At 38.5% G+C, this 19,980-nt stretch overlaps 1 protein-coding gene across 2 annotated transcripts in view; it reads right to left on the bottom strand.

Annotated features, from left to right (window-relative positions):
* Nucleotides 1–19,980, bottom strand: part of CSNK2A1 (casein kinase 2 alpha 1) — a 55,753-nt gene that overhangs the window by 19,698 nt on the left and 16,075 nt on the right. For both annotated transcript variants that reach the window (XM_024742942.1, XM_024742943.1), the window contains 2 exons: nt 5,634–5,843; nt 3,500–3,611 (listed from right to left, as the gene is read on the bottom strand). In XM_024742942.1, the coding sequence (XP_024598710.1) occupies nt 3,500–3,611; nt 5,634–5,734 (213 nt within the window). In that variant the 5' untranslated portion in view covers nt 5,735–5,843. The remainder of the gene's footprint in view (nt 1–3,499; nt 3,612–5,633; nt 5,844–19,980) is intronic.

The following is a 19,980-nucleotide window of genomic DNA, read 5'->3' as shown; positions in this document are numbered from 1 at the left end:
TTTTTTTTTTTTTTTTTTTAATGCAGTACGTGGGCCTCTATCGTGGCCTCTCCTGTTGCGGAGCACAGGCTCCGGACGCGCAGGCTCAGCGGCCATGGCTCACAGGCCCAGCCGCTCCACGGCATGTGGGATCTTCCCGGACCGGGGCACGAACCCGTGTCCCCTGCATCAGCAGGCGGACTCTCAACCACTGCGCCACCAGGGAAGCCCCCAAATTAATTTTAATAATACATTTTAGTTAACAAAAATATAACCAAAATGTTATCATTTCAACATGTAAATCAATATAAAAAATTACTAATGAGCAATTTTATATATATATTTTTTGTACTAGGCCTTTGAAATCTGCTGTACTTTATGCTTACAGCATATCTCAGTTTGGACCAGCCATATTTCAAATGCTCAATAACCACGTGTGACCTGTGTCTGCCACACTGGACCAGGCAATCTTTCCTATTGGTGTTGGTCACCTCAGACTACTGACACACTGCATACGCTTCTTAGAAACTGTTGTAAGTATATATCATCTCTTCATTAACAAGACTACTGGTTACTAAACTTTGATTATCAACCTGGGTTTTTTAATATACAAACTGTATAGATCTGCTGAATCAGAATCTTGAGAACAGAGCTGGAGATCTATTTTTAGACGCTTCTCGGGTTGATAATCCAGATCTAGGAACTACCAAACAATACTGTAGACTCTTTTAACCTTTTCTTGAGTCCTAAGCACATGGTACAGCAGGAAGCAAGCACATTTTGGAAAGACTGTCCTCAAACCCTGGCTTTGTAGCTGTGGAACTTTGGGAAAAGCACTTAAGTGTTTCTGAACTTCACACTTGCCTTGCAGAATTGTGATGTAAATACTACAGCTACAAAAGGGCCCAATGCAAAGTAGACAGTCAATAAATGGAAGCTGGGAATTCCCTGGCAGTCCAGTGGTTAGGACTCCGAGCTTTCACTGCCGAGGGCCTGGGTTCGATCCCTGGTCGGGGAATTAAGATCCCGCAAGCCATGAGGTGTGGCCAAAAAAAATATAAAAAAACATATTAAAAGTAAATAAATAAATGGAAGCTGTTTTACTAATAGTGAATTCCACATTTAATTCAATCCATGGTCTCAGCCTTGCTTCTATTAGAACTCACTACACTGGCTAGGAAACAAGCTGATCACAAGTTTTCTATTTGCTTCGACTACCAGATCTTTCTGATCTGCTGGAGTATCTAGGAGATGTTTCTACTCTCCAGGAACTAATCTATCAATCTCTCTCCTGTTTTCTACTGAATCACTATATCCCAACTGCTGGTTGATGGCAAAAAGCTACTGGTTTACAAAACTTTTATTCTACAGAATCCTTAAAATCTATAAACTTACAAAAGCTAGACAGACCAGGCAGGTCACTTAAATCCTAATTTAATGTGATCAATGCAAATTTTGTCTAATAAATGGGGGGAAATTAAAAAATTTAAATATAGTTATGAGTGAACTTTATCTATAATTATACCATCTAGCTACACAGTTACAGTAACATATACAGTACAGTTAGGAAAAGACTGAGCTAGGAAAAAAAATCTTTCCAAACCACCCATCACTCAAGACCATCAATGGCTCCCAACAACCTAGATGAGATAAAAATCACAGTTTGCAAGGCTGGAAGGAAATGGAGATGTTATCTTTTCCCAGGCCATCATTAATTTAATCTCCTTTTCCAAGTTTACTTCCCATGTATGATCACATGACAGCTTCCACATGAAACATTTCTCTCACTTATTTCTTCTTTTCTTAATCTTGTGCATTCTAGAGTATGCTTCCCTTCCATGCTCCCATGCACACCAATCCAAATCCTTCTCCCACTCAGGGCCTGAAAACAGTTCCAGGGAGCTTTGCCTAACCATCACTACTCTCTTCCGAACTGTAAGACTCACTATTTATGACTTTCAGATGACTCTAAATAATATATCACTTCAGTCTATCATATACTTTTCCATAGGAATATCATCTTACAATTACACAGAACTTCCGTTTCCAAAGTATATATCTATATACAATTTTTTTTTATATACAATTTTGTATTTGATCCTGGTAACTCTCATTTTCACAGATGAACCAATATGTCTTAAATAATTAAAAGGACTACCATGGCTAATTACTTTTAGAGTTTGGATTAGAATCCAAATGTCCCGATTTCCAGCCTAGTTCTCTTTCTACACAAGGTAAGATATAAATACTTAAACTCTGGTTCCCGAAAGGTATGCCAAAACAGGTGTTCTGTGGGATTTTTACTTTTTGAAGGAAGATGCCAATTAATACTTGCTGTCTGCCAGTCAATGAGTGCACTACCAGCCTGAGGTAGTTCAGTTTCAATATTAGATTGCACTATATTCTCTTTAATGGCATATTTTTGTGAAACTGGGTTTTCAGCAATTGCTGTGACAAAAAGCAAGTATTGTGCAAAAATCAATGTGGAACAGGAAATGAGGCTGCTGGTGTCCAATCTGATTCCAACATTTGAGAAGTTGTGCAGTGACTAATAGGTATACATATCCCAATAGTAATTAATTATGGTTATATAAGAATAAAATAAAATTACTTTTTCAACTTATGTGTATAAGTTTTTAAATGGCTACCAGTTGAAACACAAATACTTTTTTTAGTTATCTGGACTTAACTACTTAATAAACAAAACCGTATTTCTTTTGGCTTAGGGGTACCATGAGAGTCACTGAAGCAATATGGGTGTTATAAATTGAGAAAGTCTGAGTCCCTCTGCTTCTCGTGTCAAATATGGAAAAGTTCCTGTGGCAAGGAACTGTATGCTAGGTTCCTGGTATATGGCAGTGTACAGTACAGTTATAACTAAATCACAATTTGCATACAGGTAGCCCATTGGTCAAATCTGGCCTGTACGGTGTTTTAAAAAACTCAAGCCAACATTTAAAAACCAGGGGAATTAGTATACAAATATAAATGTCTAGCTTCTTTTTGCGAAACAGTACCAAAAAACATTAGACTTGCACTCCTGCTGGGCAATCATCAGCTGGAGCTGGAGCACGTGCCATAGTACCCATCACTCACATCTTCTAATCATGGGCACTTAAATCAGACTAGCTGCATTAATGTGATCCACCTGTCCTATAAAGTCTGCATTTGTGGCTCCTCATCTTTACACAGTAGAGCTAACAACTCATTAAAAACAAAAGCATGGATTAGAACTAAAAATGTAAGAAATAGGAAATCAGTGTTAGGCAAGATCTAGGACAGAGAAGACTGAATCTTTACTCCCTCCCTCTGCCACAATCTAGCTGTACGATTTGAGTCAAACACTTCTCTTGCTTCAGTTTCCTGATCTGTCAAATGAAGATAATCTCTTCTATCGACTTCAAAGGAGCAATAAAATCAAGGTGTTAAAGCACTCCAAAAACCCTTTCAAGCGCTACTTTAAAAAAAATTTCTGAACCTCAAAAACCTGTGAAGTTATAATCTCTCTTCTTGTACTTACCTTGAGAATTTTAACAACAACTTTTTCATTATTTGTGATGTTGATGGCTTCAAATACTTCACTGTATTTACCCCGGCCTAATTTTCTAACCAGCTGGTAGTCATCTTGATTTCTGGGAACAAAAAGAGTCAGTCACAATGATTTTAAAAGTTCAAATTATCAAGCACTAATTCAACTTGCAAAACTATAGCCAGTAGAGTAAAAGAAATAAAACGTATTTCAAATAATTCCCAATTGGCTTCTTTGTATTTTTTAAAAATTTGGCCAATTTAAAATGTGTGTTCCAAATCCTAGTGTTAAAAAATTTAAGACTTTCAGTTATTCTTTCAAATCCCAAGTTGTTCACATCTCTATTGACATACCACACGCAGATAGCTTGTATTGGGGTTTGTTATGTATGTTTGTCTCCAACAACAGACAGCTTTCCCTTGGAAAATAATTTATATATATTCCTGTCCCTCAGTGCCTGGCTCAGTGTTGGCATCTTACAGGAAGTCAATACAAGAATATTTCAATTCAGCCACACTTTGGGAGCAGCCGATTTCTAATGGGTCTCTTTGCAGGTAAGTAGCTTTCAAACATATAGGTTTGACCTCCAACTTGCCCTCCAAAGCTCTGAGGACAGTCCACGTAATGAAGTTTGCAAACCACACTACAGATCATGAACCACAGTTAGGTGTCCCTTTCCCTACTTTTACCCATATTCCAAGACTACTAAGCAACATCAGAGGTGAAAAAGAATAAGGCAAATGCTAACATTTTTCTCCCTGCCTCTGCTTACAACTTAGAGGAATTTGCTCTAAAGAATAAGAGTCTTTTCAATAAGGCCTAAATGCTATTTACTCCTGCTGGAGGCACTGAAAATTCAGTGTAAAAAATGTAAAAAATCAGCCATTCATTTTCCTCAAGCAAAAGAAAAAAAAAAGGAAAGTGAATGAACAGAGAAGGTAAAAGGTACTAAGGACAATGGACAATGTAATAATCATGGCAGGTCTAGGGAAGGAAGCTCTTAGTTCTGGTTGAACTCTTTTCCTGTGGGAGGGCACAGAAAACAAATGCAAGCAAGCAAATAGCACCACGCCAAAAACTCAAAGGGTTGTTTAGTGCCAAAATTTAAGCAGAACTAAGCTCAAAGCACTTAATTTGAAGAGAGCTGAAATTTCTGCAGTAAAACTCAGGTATTCCTAGAGTCCAAAGCATGTAAGAGGAAAATTGTTAGATTATCAATAATGGTAACATTTACTGGCACTGTACCATGGTTCTTGATGGTATCTTTGAAGCACACTGTGCCTCCTTGTGCAGAGATAATGTACTTACCGTTAAGAATCATGGCCCAATCAGCATTAAAACACACCCTATGACAAATTTTGAAGACCATTTACATGCTATGAAAATCACATGTGGACAGATATAAAATACAGTGTATGGGAGCTGCAGCTTTACCAAGTTTTCAAATTGCTATCTTTTGCATTTGAATATCAAAATAATTTTATCACAAAAGGTACGACCTGATCAATTAAATACATACTATGTTGGGACAAGAAATGCAAACATCCAAATGAGACTGCACAGAAAATTAGGAGGGCAAACACAGCTGTTCAGGCAGACTGCAACTGTTCAGGATGGAATTTGGGCTGAATGCCACATTACACATGGCTAGCCTCATGATAAGGGCAAAGTTTTAAGGGTTTAATTTTGCTTCTCATCAGAAAGAGGACACCTTTCTGGAGAACTGTTTTATCCTTCAGTATCATCATGGGACAACATTCTCTGACCTCAAAAATACTTTATGTAAGAGCCTGGTGTTTTCAAAGTCTCTCAAGTATTAATTCTCACCTAACTGCAAAGCCCTTAGCTGAGCAAGCTAATAGATAACTCTTTGTTACCATACAGAATATATACATTGGAGAAAAAAATAAGAGACCGAAATGTTTTTAAAATGGTAAACCCATCAGAACTGTTAATTGACCAAAGCCAATACCCTGTTTCTTTACTGTAGAAGAAAACAAAAATTGCGTTCAATCTTGAGGTTTATAACTGTACAGTCAGGGAAGTTTCCTGTTGTAAATTACTCAACAAATGCACAAGAGTCAGCCCTTTGGGTGAGTACAGTGAAGTAAACGGAAATTATTACCCCCATTCCACCACATGTGACTCGTAATCCCAGTACTCTCGGGGTCTGTGCGTATTAACATCTGTGTAAACTCTGGCCCTGCTTGGCACGGGTCCCGACATGTCAGACAGGTTGGCGGACAAAGCTGGACTTGACGTTTGGAGAGATGGCAATCACTGTATTGAGAGGCAGCTGGGGGTAAGACCTCGTTTCAGAACTGTTTTCTTCAAACTGCAGAAACAAAACATACAAACGCCAAGGAACCATTTTTAAAAAGCATACAGGAAGAAAAAAAATCATCCTGAGTAATGGCCTCAAACATACCTCTGGCTCTCCTACCTGTTAACCAATGAACATATCCCAACTGTGCCAATCACAGTGTTTCCTGAAACATGGGGAAAAATTAAAACAAAACACCCAAATCCCAAGAAATATACTTAAACGTATACTGGCCCTAATCCTATTCTACAAAGTAGCCTGTTACCTCTTCATCTAAAGTTTGGATGCTCTTTAAAAGATAGCCTGAAAGGGAAGAATGGCATTGTGGATAAACCCATCAGCATTACTACTATTTATACATTCTACAAAAAGTATTAGCAAGGGATTCCTTAGTGGCACAGTGGTTAAGAATACGCCTGCCAATGCAGGGGACATGGGTTTGAGGCCTGGTCCGGGAAGATCCCATGTGCCTCAGAGCAACTAAACCCGTGCGCCACAACTACTGAGCCTGCGCTCTAGAGCCCGCGAGCCACAACTTTTGAAGCCCGCGCACCTAGAGCCCATGTTCCGCAACAAGAGAAGCCACCGCAATGAGAAATCCGTGCACCGCAATGAAGAGTAGCCCTGGCTCGCCGCAAGTAGAAAAGGCCTGTGTGCAGCAACGAAGACCCAATGCAGCCAAAAAAAAAAAAAAACAGTATTAGCAAGAACAGCTCTTCCCTTTCAACAGCTTTCTACAGCTCAAGTAAGGGTGCTAAAACACTCTAGAATGGTGGCAAAGTCCACAGTACAAACCTTAGCCTGACTAATATTTGATGAAACCAGGAAGAGAACAGACTTGTTCTCATACATCAAAGTTCAACGTCATTTTATTATTTGGGTAACTTTACATAATAATACGTAGGCCAGTGATCACCATTTGAAAGATACACTTGATTTCATTAAAAAGAAAAAGAAAGAAACCAGTAGTTTCCTCCTGATTTATTTAATATAGGAGCAAGCTTAATAAAAACTGGTGGAGGTCTTCCCTGGTGGCGTAGTTGTTAAGAATCCGCCTGCCAATGCAGGGGACACGGGTTTGAGCCCTGGTCCGGGAAGATCCCACATGCCGCAGAGCAATTAAGCCCGAGCACCACAACTACTGAGCCTGCACTCTAGAGCCCCCGAGCCACAACTACTGAAGCCCGCACGCCTAGAGCCCATACTCTGCAACAAGAGAAGCCACCACAATGAGAAGCCTGTGGACCGCAACAAAGAGTAGCCCCTGCTCGCCGCAACTAGAGAAAGCCCGAGCGCAGCAACGAAGGCCCAACACAGCCAAAAATAAAAATTAATTAATTAATTAAAAAGTAAGTAAATAAAAAAACTGGTGGAAGACAGTAATATACATTGGCTGAACTAATGCAGAATTTGACACTGAGGAAAAACTGGTAAAATTTTAGAAACGTGCTTTCTACCAAATCAGTAAACTAAGTCTCCTTCATCATGCCCCCCCCACCCCCCCTCCAATCTCGTTATCTCCATTCTCTGAGATTTCTATAGCATTTGTAGATTCCCTTTACTCTGCATTTAGTTACAAATATATTGAGGGAACACCCTTCTGTTTGCTTGATAGGATGCTGTCTGATGCATAAATCACAGAATAAAGCCAATCATATTTTAAAAAAATATATTGAGTCTCCAGATGTTATAACCTGAGGAAGACACATCACCCATGCATTTTCTGGCCAAGATTGTGTAACCTCAATCTAATTACAAGGCAAAGACAAACAGAAAATGAGGAAGCTTCTATTAAAAAATTCAGGGGTGGGGAGTAATACACTGTGCTCTTCAAACATGTCAATATTATAAAAGATAAAGGACGGCTAAAGAGACATGACAACTAAATACAATGTCCTACTCTAGACTGTATCCTGTACTAGATGGGGGAAAATGCTATTAAAAATACTATCAGATCAAATGACAAAACTGGATTTAGATTAGGTGTATACAAGAATGCACTCACACATGATAAAGCAAATGGGGTAAAATATAACAGTAAGTAAATCTGGGTCAATGGGGATACAGATGTTTCTTTGTACTATTTTAATTTTGTTCAAACATATTTTTTAAAATTGTGGTAAAATACAAATATAAAATTTACCAAAATTAACAATGTTTAAGCATACAGTTCAGAGGCATTAAGTACATTCACATTCTAGTACAACCATCACCACATCCTCCATCTCTAGAAAATTTTCATCATCCCAAACTGAAACTCTGTACCCATTAAACACCAACTCCCTCCTCCCCCAGCTCCTTATATAACCATCATTTTATTTTTCGTCTCTGAGTTTGACTACTCTAGGTACCTCATGTAAGTGTAATTGTAGAATATTTGTCCTTTTACACTTGGCTCATTTCATTTAGCATGTCTTCAAGGTTCATCCATGTTTGTAGTATATGCCAGAATTTCCTCCCTCTTTAAGGCTGAATAGCTCCATTGCATGTATATACCACATTTTGTCTATCCATTCATTCATCAATAGACACCTGGGTTGTTTCCACCTTTAGGCTATTGTGAATAACGCTGCTATGAACACTGCTGTACAAATATCTTCTGGAGTTCCTCCTTTCAATTCTTTTGGGTGGAATTGTAGATCATATGGTAATTCTATCTTTAATTTTTTGAGGAACCAGCACACTCTTTTCCACAGTGGCTGCATCATTTTATATTCCCATCAGCAATGCACAAAGGTTCCAATTTCTCCACATCCTCTCCAGCATTTATGTAATTTTTTTTAATAGCAGCCATCTTAATGGATATAAAGTGGTATCTCACTGTGGTTTTGACTGGTACTTCTCTAATGATTAGTGATGCTAAGCACTTTTTCAGGTGTTTACTGGCCATTTATTTATCTTCTTTGGAGAGATGACTACTCAAGTCCTTTATTTTTTAATTTTCTTTTCTTTTGCTTGTTGAGTTGCAGAAGTTCCTTATATATTCTGGATACTAATCCCTTATCAGATATGTTATTTGCAAATACTTTCTGCCATTCTGTGGGTTGCCTTTTTATTCTGTTGGTGGTGTCCGCTGATGCACTAAACTTTAAAATTTTGATGAACTCTAATTTGTCTATTTTGTCTTGTCTGTGCTTTTGGTGTCATATCTGTACTATTTTTATTTCTGTCTCTTATAAATTTGAAGTTACTTTCAAGTAAAAAGTTTTTAAAAAATGGGTATAAGAAAACTGAGGCCCAGAAAGAGGAAAATTTACCTATAGTCACATAGCTACTTAACAGGAGAGCTAAGGACTGGAAACCAAACTTCTGATTCTTGTGACAATAATCTTTTTTGCCATGTAATCATAAACTAGTTAGACAACAACAGCTAACATCTACAAGCATTCACCATGTGCTTTATGTGAATTATTTCATAACCCTTACCACACAAGGAACTGATAAGGACAGTTACCATTACCCCATTCTACAGACGAGGAAAATGAAGTAAAGAAAGGTTAAGTAACTTGCCAAAGGACACACAGCTAGAAGGAGCTGACGACATTTAACCAGACTACAAAATAGAGATAACTGTATTCACCTCTCAGGTTTGTGGTGAGGATTCAATGAACTAATAAGTGTAAAGTGTTCAGAACTGTGCCTATTTGAGACCTCTATGAGACTCACAACCATCTACATGTTCTTTCTAATGTTGTATTTAAGCTGGAGCTTAGCTACTACACCAAAAAGTAAGCCAGAAGAGATGTCTCCTTATGCCCACAATTTCAGCAGCTTAAAGCTTTTAGAGGAAGAGCAAGAAAGACTAGGATGGGGGTTAATGCTATCCTCCAAAAGTGTGACAAACAATGATACTCCCACCTCCCTCCCCAGCAATATATGAGATCAAAAGATCCATTTGTCTACCTACGAATTCTCCAATTCATAAAAGCCCCTATAACTTGCCTCTGTTCAACTCTGGGGTCCCATATGTATACAACTTAAATGGCCAGAACACAAAAACTAATTCAGATTCTTACTAAAAAGTGGACCAAAACTGTCTTTAAAATTATTTCCAAATATTTATTTCTTTGGTTTTATAAAACCACCTGGGTGATAATAACCTAATGTATCTTTACCTAATATCGATTAATTATAAACACACACACACACCCAAACAAGCAAAAAACCAGAAAGCAGACACTTTTATTGTAACTTTTCTTCTTCCCAAAGAAACAAGGTCATTTGTGCTTTAGGACTGCTGGCTTTTTTGGTGACTATTATCACTGCACTAACAACAGCAAAAGACGCTAGGGAGACGGGTAAAGGTGTGTGTATGTGTGCAAACAGCCAAAATGGTATAGAAAACAGCATTAAACCAGTAGAAATACTGTCTCAGGAATTTATGAATTTTAATGATACTAAACTCTTAAATTCTTACCTTCTTCTCTGAGACAGTATCTTTCTCTTCAGTCTCTATATTCCTTTATAGGTATTTTATTCTTTCTGTTGATATTCTGTAAGACACCCTGGGTCTCAAAGCTCTTCCCCAATGAACTTAAGAAGTTTGTAAAATCAGCACAAATTGAATAAATGGGATTAGATGCAATATGCAATGTGATGAAGCAAGCAGTGGAGTCCTGGGTTCAAATCCCTATTTGGCTACAGGACCTCTACTGGGGTTCTTCCAGCTTTGATTCATCACTTATAAAACCTGCCTAACTGCACTTGCAGACTGAAGGGAAGCTCAAGCGAGATGATCTTCCAGAAAGGGCTCAAAAACACCGAACACATGTAAATTATTATTAAATGATTACCATGCCATTGCTCCTTAGTGAAAACTAATAAGCAGAAGCCTAACCTTAAAAGGCTGTGGTCTTCACTCCTAGTTTTCTTCAAAGTACAGAAATTATAGGAGCTGTGGTTAACTCCCAGCCTCTGAGGGCCAACTCATGGGTGGACATGCCATTACAAAATGAGACCTCATTTCTCCGTGGAAATCATCTGACTCACATGAAAAATATTCCCCAACTCCCATTTATTAGCCCATGTATCAATCACACTCTTATCACCCAGTCTTCTGCTCTCATAAGGCCTTGGCATTCTCTGAGAAGCGTAGAGCAAGGCTATTCACTAATGAAACTCCTGAGATTCTCAAGTACTTGTTTGACTGGCCCTTGCAGCTTTGTGCCTCATCAACTGGGACCTAATTTATGAACTGGTGAATTTGATTCTCCACTGGGAGGACAACGAGCTATTTTTGCAGTAACCCAAAGAGGTGCTTCACTTTACTGTCATGCATACCAAATAATCTGCTTAGAGTAAGAGAGTCATTCACATGAATTCCAAATAGTTGGCTTTCATTAATTATGCGGGGAGAAGAAAACAGGGGTGGGGGACGGTGGGGTGTGTGTTCTTAAACTATAGCTTAGCAACTTCAGATAAATAAAATGGTGCAGGGAGGGGTGAGGGAGGGTGATGGAATGGGGTAAAGAGGGGATGTGAAAAGATAGAAAAAAGAGGGCTTCCCTGGTGGCGCAGTGGATGCGAGTCCGCCTGCTGATGCAGGGGACACGGGTTCGTGTCCCGGTCCGGGAAGATCCCACATGCCGAGGAGCGGCTGGGCCCGTGAGCCATGGCCGCTGAGCCTGCACGTCAGGAGCCTGTGCTCTGCAACGGGAGAGGCCACAACAGTGAGAGGCCCGCGTACCGCAAAAAAAAAAAAAAGATAGAAAAAAGAAGATAAACATTATTCTATTCAGAAATACTACTTCACTTGTACTGCTGTAAATGTGTATGTATATTCACATGCAGCCTAAAAGGAAGGAAATACAGGGACAAGCCTAAATCTCTCAACCACAGATTTGGTTCTTTCAGACATTCCTTCCTTTGTTCATCCCTTAAATATATGAGCATCTACTATGAAAAAGTATTATGCTAGGCTTTGGGAATACAATAATGAGCGAGGCAGAACAGTGAGACCAATGTGCCTTTAAGATTTTATCTGCAGATTAAGGATAATGGAAATTCATTGAAGAATTTTAAGCAGAAAAGTGACCCATATGTACATTTTGAACAAGCTTACTCTGGCTGGGTGTGAGACAGGCAAGAGAGAATACTTTCAGCGAAACAGAAAGCTATCAACAGTAGCCTATGTAAGACAGATGATAAAGGCCTGACCTATGGTGGTAGCAATGGAGATAAGTGAACTAATATGACGAACAAAATTTATGGTGTAAAATCAATAGCTCTGGGTGGACTGGATAATGGGGTAAGGAATGGAAGTGACTTTTAGATTTCTGGCTAGAGAGACTGTTGATGCCATTCATGGAGACAGAAAACATTCTGGAAGAGCTCACAAGTCAGGTTTTAAACATAAGGTTAAAATGGCTCTTTGACATATTAAAAAGGGTACTGAACAGGCAATCAGGTATTACAAGTCTGGAGCTAAAAGAGTTTTTCAGCTTTAAATACCTGCCCCCCACACCTCTCCTCCAGAATTCTATGTGGCAGGCATTTCTTTTCCTAATCTACAGATAAGAAAACAGCCAAAGTAAATTCAGTAGCTTTAGCAAGAATATCCAGTAGAGATGGAGCTGGGATTCAAAGCCAAAATGGCTGGCCCTTAAGGTTCATGTCTTTTCATTCCTATCGAACTGAACTTATCACTTTCCACATCATACCTTAATTTCCTTATTAGACCCTTAGCTCCTTGAAGTCAAGATCCATTATCTAATTAATCTTTTGATTTTACAGTACCCAGCTGAAGTCTCTGCATTTTGTATGATGTCCAGTAAATATTATTTATCAATCAAATCAATGTTGGTTTATTTTCAAAAAAATGAAATAAAAATGAAGTTGCCTCCAAAAGGCAGAGTACCCCTAAACACTTCAGGTCATCTGGTACATAGCTAGGAAAACTAAAAGACTAACTCAAGAGTTCTTGAGTAATTTTCCCTTCACTCCCCGCCCCACCAATATAGCTTCTTCTATTAAATAAGAGGGCCACAGTTAAGATTGGTATTTTTCTCCCACAACAATTAGAATTAAAAGAATACTGAAGAAACTCTAGTTTAGCAATTTTTATAATGGCTTATCTGAAAGTTGGGAAAAGTGCTTGAGTCCTGAGTATCCTGAAGGTCAATTCTCCTATCTACCATTCACAATAGAAGCACACCTTAAAAAAATATAACTTACAGAAAAAGTATTACCATTTATTTATTTATTTGCGGCACGCGGGCCTCTCCTGTTGCGGAGCACAGGCTCCGGACGCACAGGCTCAGCAGCCATGGCTCACGGGCCCAGCTGCTCCACGGCATGTGGGATCTTCCCGGACCAGGGCACGAACCCGTGTCCCCTGCATCGGCAGGCGGACTCTCAACCACTGCGCCACCAGAGAAGCCCTAATTTCCATTTTAAATGACCTTACTTAGTTCTTACTGTCCTCGTGTATTGCATAAAAGGAGATGTAACTTTCATGGCTAATAATTTCAGATCACTAATTCTATTTTAAAAGCTCTCAGACTGACTCTGAAGTCATGGCTAAGTTTTGTTTGCTCGATGCTTAGCCTAATAAAAGCCAATTAATCAACTATGAAAAATTATCTTGTCAACAAAATTTTCCCTACTAAAGTCAGACCACACCTGCAACCAAAGCTAATTATTAATACATGGCTCTGCTTGACCTATACTTTAATAAAATGCAAGGAAAAGAAAACTTCACTAAATCATCAGGCTAAAATATGTACTGTGAAAGTAATGTTTATTGACATAAATGTAACAGAACTAATTAATTTCAATAAAAACTCCTTTTGTCCTCTTCAGTCAGTCTCTCCCTCTAATCTCTTCTACTCCATGTGATTTCTGTTTTTCAATCTGGCAACTAAAAAAGAAAATCAGAGGCTTAGTGAATGGACCAATATCAGAAAATGCACAATCAGTCATTTGTACTAATGTAGTTTTATAGATCAATTTTCTAGTATTAGAACTAGAAAAGATTATTCTGGAACTCTAAAGTTAAAATATTTTCAAATCGTGCAACAGTTTTATTATGTCTTTTAACCCTAATATTTATTAGGGTCTCCATCTTAAGAAAAAAAAAAAGATCCCCCTCCCATCCCTAGATCAACCATAGTTAATGAACAAGAGCTCATACTCGTCCAGGCAGGACAAAGAGTTCTACAGTAAAGAATGCGAATGTGCTTATATTGCACTGACTGCGTGATTTAGACCACTTGTTTAGAGGAAAAGTAGTTGTATGAGGCAAAACACCTCTGAAGCACTGCAGCAGAGAATGAACTCTTCTTAGCAATAAGGCAGCAAAAACTGGTAAGAGGATTTGTGGAACAAACTATGTATATGTTTTTGCCTCGTGGTAGAAGCAAAGACAAACATTTAGTCATACAAACTTGTCCTTTCCCCTTTCAAAGTGGCACTGTTTAGAAGGTCAAATGAACACAAAAAAAGCATAAGTAGTTAATACTATCTGAATCACTTGTTTCAAATGTCCATAGTTGCCCTTAATTTCCAATTATCTCCTCCTTTCAAAATCACGAGCAGAATGTTCATTCATTAAGCATTTATCTAATACTTATTATGTACCAGGAAACATGCTTGATTGCCAGGAAGGGATCCTTTCTCTAGGCCCTGGAGAATAAAGAGAAAGTAATTCTGCCCTCCAACAAAGAAAACAGACTATTAAAATCTCTGATCAGTGCTTGAAAGAATTAAGTCAGGGTGCTCTGCAGGAACTGAAGGGAACTTAAGTCACCCACCAACCCATTATCATCCATTCAATAAATATTTATGGAGTACTTCAATGTTTGGGGAAAGGCAGTTAGGGAAGAAATAACATCTAAGCTCAGTTTTGAAGGGTGCACAGGAATTATTCAGATGAGAAACACCAATACAACAAATTGGCTCACGGGCCCAGCCGCTGCACGGCATGTGGGATCCTCCCGGACCGGGGCACGAACCCGCGTCCGCTGAATCAGACGCGTCCCCTGAACAAATTGTAAAGCACAATTCTTTAAGTTAGGAATTTTAAAGACCTATAACTTTGTATCCCCAAATGATCAAAAGCTGGCACACCCTGTTATCCTCTATAAGAAGCACATCAGATCAACAACCTTTTAATATCTACGGTGGAAAACACTAGTGCATTCTACTCAACTGTTACTATATGTGGCCCTCTCCCCCGAAACAATGATTAATTCACAACCACTGCACTTTAGATCTCATTCTCTTCCTTTCTCCACTCCTCTAACAAATCAGTTCTACTGCAGAGGTCACAAAGCAAAATGCCTAGAAAGGACAAGTAGCTAGAGTTTGTAGACAATCCCTGAAAGTGTGACTGCTTCTCAGTTTTCAAAGTGAAGATTTCTGCAGGTAACTTTCCTGTCTTCAGTAATGGTGGGCTAGGTTACTTAGGTCAACTCTCCTAGTGAGAACCAAAGAGAATGGATTAAACACACACACACACACACACACACACACACACACACCCATCTCTCTCTCTCACATTCTTAAATAAGACCGACAAGCATATAGCCAAAAGTGAAGAGAAAATGAGAGCCCAGAGAAGTAAGCAAGCAAGGAAGCCCAAAGCGTCTTTGTTGATCCCTGAAAATTAGAATTTTGTTCTGACAGAAACCAAAGCCCAGGGCTCTCACAAGGTGAGGAGTCCCTCCTCATAATAAATAAATTGAAGGTAAGAAAGAAGGGAGGGAGGGAGGATAAAGACGAGGCCCTCATCATAATAAGCTGAGACTTGAGAGTTACAATCTTAGGGTGGGAGTGAAAAGGGAGTAGAAGATCCAGGGAAGAATTATAGCCCTATAGAGGGAATGTCTGATCTGAAGCTTGTTTTAAGGTGGTCCCTGGACCAGTAATGTCCACAGATACCCGACATGAACAAGCTTGCTGTGGGCTTCAAATGAATCCTACAAATAATTTTTCATATACAATATCCAACTTGTAATCAAAGACAACTAGGTGTTGAAGACTCCAATAGTTAGACTGGCAGAAAAAGAACAGACAACAGAAAAAAACCCACGGAGACTTAACAACTATGTTGACTATGCTTACAGAAATAAGTTTCAGAATATCTGCAGGGAACAGGATACTTAAAAAGTAACAGCAGATTTCAAAACATGGAAGAACAAAACAGAACTTTCAGAAATAAGTAACTGAAATGGACTGATTTAACAGTAGATTCAGGGAACTCTCTGGTGGTCCAGTGGTTAGGACTCCATGCTCTTGATGTGGAGGGCGCTGGTTCAATCCCTGGTCAGGGAACTAAGATCCCACAAGCTGCGTGGTAGGGCCAAAAAAAAAGTAGATTCAAAAGGATGAAGAGAAAACGAAGGAACTGGAAAACAGGCTAGAAATTATCCACAGTGTAGCAGAAAGGTCCAAACTATAAAAAAATAAGAGAAGAATAATACTGTGAAGTGGTTTGATATACTTTTAATTGGAACTAGAAGAAAAAGAGAAAATGGGACAGGGCAGAGGCAATAGCTGAAGAGGTTAAGTTGAGAAAGTCCCAGAAGCAATCAGACACAATCACATTCCAGAAGCCAACAAATACCAAACAAGATCAATAAAAAGAAATCACAACTAATCATGCAATAAAACAGAAGAAAAACTGAAGATAAAGAGAAATTTGAAAAGCAAGCAGAGAAGACAGACTGCATTCAAAGAAGCAACATTAGAACAGTTTTCTCCAAAAGTAACAATGAAGCCAAGACAGTTTAATACCTATAGTGTGCTGAGAGAAAAACCCGCCATATTAAAATTCTACATCCACGGGCTTCCCTGGTGGCGCAGTGGTTGAGAGTCCACCTGCCGATTCAGGGGACGCGGGTTCGTGCCCCGGTCCGGGAGGATCCCACATGCTGTGCAGCGGCTGGGCCCGTGAGCCATGCCGCTGAGCCTGCGCGTCCGGAGCCTGTACTTCGCAATGGGAGAGGCCACAACAGCGAGAGGGCTGCATACCGCAAAAAAAAAAAAAAAAATTCTACATCCAGTAAATATCTCTGAAGAAAGAAAATAAGGAACAATACCCCATTTGGAAGGTTTGAATTGAAAGAGAAAATGAAGAGCAAAATTTATGGAAAAGTTCAAAAAAACATCTTTGATAAGTTATGGCTCCAAGTTACAATATTTACGATGGTATCTTACTGATAGAACAAAAATACCATGTATTTCCAAACTAGAAAGATTGGCGGTGGGGGGGAATGGAATAAGAAGAATCCAAAAGAACGTAAGAAAAAAGAAGAAAAAAACCCAGAACATAAGAAACAGAGAAAAAAGTTACATAAATATGACTAATTATATTAAATATAAATGAAATAAATCATTCTGGTAAAAGACAAAAGACTGTCAGACTGGATTAAAAAAGAAATCCAAATGAACCAGAATAACCAAACCAGTCTTGAAAAAGAAAAATAAAGCTAAAGGAATCATATGATCTAACTTTATTTATTGCAAAGCTTAGTTTTTAAAACTGTGTCATTAGCAAAGGGATAAAAAACATAAATCAATAGAACAGAATGAGGTATAGAAACAGACCCACACAAATATGGCCAAATGATTTTTGACAAAGGTGGAAAAGCAGTTCAAAGAAGAAAGGATAATCTTTTCTGTAAATAGTCTTGGGAAACTTGGACATCCATATACAAAATCACGACCTTCAATCTAAACCTCACACCTTATTAAAAAAACAACTCATAATGGATTGTGGATCTAAATGTAAAATGATCAAACCTTTATAAGAAAATCTTGTGATTTGAGATTAGGCAGAGTTCTTTACATGACACCAAAAGCACAATCCATAAAAGTAAACCTGAAAAATTGGACCTCATCAACACTAAAACATTTCTGCTCTGTAAAAGACACTGTGAACAGAATGAAAAAAATGCCACAGATAGAATATATTTGCAAATCACATACCTGATAAAGGAACTGCATGTATGAAATACAAAGAACTCAACAATAAGAAAACACTCCAATTAAAAAACAAGCAAAAGGGGGCTTCCCTGGTGGCGCAGTGGTTGAGAGTCCGCCTGCCGATGCAGGGGACACGGGTTCGTGCGCTGGTCCGGGGAGATCCCACATGCCGCAGAGCGGCTACGCCCGTGAGCCATGGCCGCTGAGCCTGTGCTCCGCAACGGGAGAAGCCACAACAGTGAGAGGCCCGCGTACTGCCAAACAAACAAACAAACAAAAAACCAGCAAAAGATCTGAACAGACACTTCACAAAAGATCAAATTAAAATGAGATCCACTACAGAGTTATTAAAGTGGCTTAAAAAAAAATTGACGACACCAAAAGCTGGTGAGGATGTAACAGAAACTAATTCATTACAACAGAAACTAATTCATTCTTGATGAAAACGCAACATGGTATAGCAATCTTGGAAAAATTTGTCCACTGATTATAAAGCTAAATAAACACCATGTAACTCAGCATTCCCACTCCTAGGGATTTACTCAAGTGAACTGAAAATCTATGTTCACACAAAAACCTGTATGCAAATGTTGACAGCAGCTTTATTCATAATCGCAAAAAAACAGAAACAACCAAGATGTCCAACAGGTGAATGGATAAATAAATGGTGGTATAATCATACAATGGGAAACAAACTATTGATTCGTACAACAACATGGATGAATCTTAAATATATTTTGTTAAGGAGTCAGATCCAAAAAGCTAGATATTGTATGTTTCCATTTATATGACATACTGAAAAAGGCAGAACTATGAAGACAGAACATGAGTGATTGACACATGGAAATGCAACTGTTCTGTTTAATACTGCAGAGGTGGATTTATTACTCTAAGTAGTGTTAGAACCCATAGAACTGTGCACCACAAACAGCGGACATTTCTGGATGCAAATTCCTAGCTCTGTCCACTAAGAGCACCTAGAAGTAGTGTCAATGAGTAGCAACAAGAATAACTAGTGTCCAAACATTGGTTTCTCAATATCTTTATCCAATAAAAGGAAGGAGGGCTCTTTAGAGAAATGGCTGATTCTAGGATCGAGGCAGGGAAAATATAAGATAGCCTGGCAAACCTTGTAGTCAAAGGGACATGGGAGCCAACCTGAAAGAGTTCCAAGTGCAAAAGCTTGAACAATTTGAATAAAATATAATGACAGTATTAGATAGTAACCCCAAAGAATAAAATAAACATCCATGAGTCCACACTATATAAATAAATGATTTAATAAATTAAAAAAATCTTCCTTACACAAGAATTCAACTTACACATGTAGAAAGAAAAAAAGAAATAGAAAATTACCATTAGATCAGCACAGTAATTGCCACAGGCAAGATCCACTGACTGATGCTAAAACTGGTTAGTAAAATTTTTAAGAGAACAGGATATTTGCATAGCCTCTAAGTATCTCCTCCAGGATACTCACTAACTACTATGATGGTTTTAACATATGTCCACAAATTATTTGATATGCCTCCCTCAAGGAGGTGGAGCTTAACGTTCCTTCTCTTGAAGGTGAGTTGGACTTAGAAAAGCCCTTCTAATGAATAAGTATGGAAAGGGAGAAATAGCAACTCTACAGTGCAGAAACCTGGTAGACACTATCTAAACATCACTAAAGATAGGTTATGTTAATATCATATACCCTAAATATGTAATGAGAAGAGCACATCACCTCTGTGGCATTCTCAAAAAGCCATAACCATAATCTAATCATGATTAGAGATTAGAAAAAGATTAGAACCTAAATTGAAGGACATTCTACAAATCTCACCAGTCTTCTCCAAAACTGTGAAAGTTTTGAAAATCAAGGAAAGACTGAGAAACTGTCACAGACTAGAGGAGACAAAACAACTAAATGTAATTTGGTTTCTTGGACTGGATCCTGGAACAGAAAAAGGACATAACTGGTAAAATCCAAATAAAGTCCACAGTTTAGTTAATAGTACTGTATCAGTGTTAATTTCTAAGTTTTAATAAAGTGTCATGGTTATGTGATACGTTAACATTAGGGGAAGCTGGGTGAAGGGTATACGAGGATTCTATCTTTGCAGCTCTTCTGTAAATCTGAAATTATTTCAAATTAGAAGTTAAATGTGAACAATACTAGGTGCTAGAGAGATCTTACATTGCTAGTAGGAATGCAAAATAGTATAACAAAGCCCTTCTG

The sequence above is a fragment of the Neophocaena asiaeorientalis genome, unplaced genomic scaffold, assembly GCF_003031525.2.
Source record: "Neophocaena asiaeorientalis asiaeorientalis breed wild unplaced genomic scaffold, Neophocaena_asiaeorientalis_V1.1 scaffold82, whole genome shotgun sequence".
Classification (NCBI taxonomy): Eukaryota; Metazoa; Chordata; class Mammalia; order Artiodactyla; family Phocoenidae; genus Neophocaena; species Neophocaena asiaeorientalis.
This window is presented reverse-complemented; position numbering and strand designations above follow the sequence as displayed.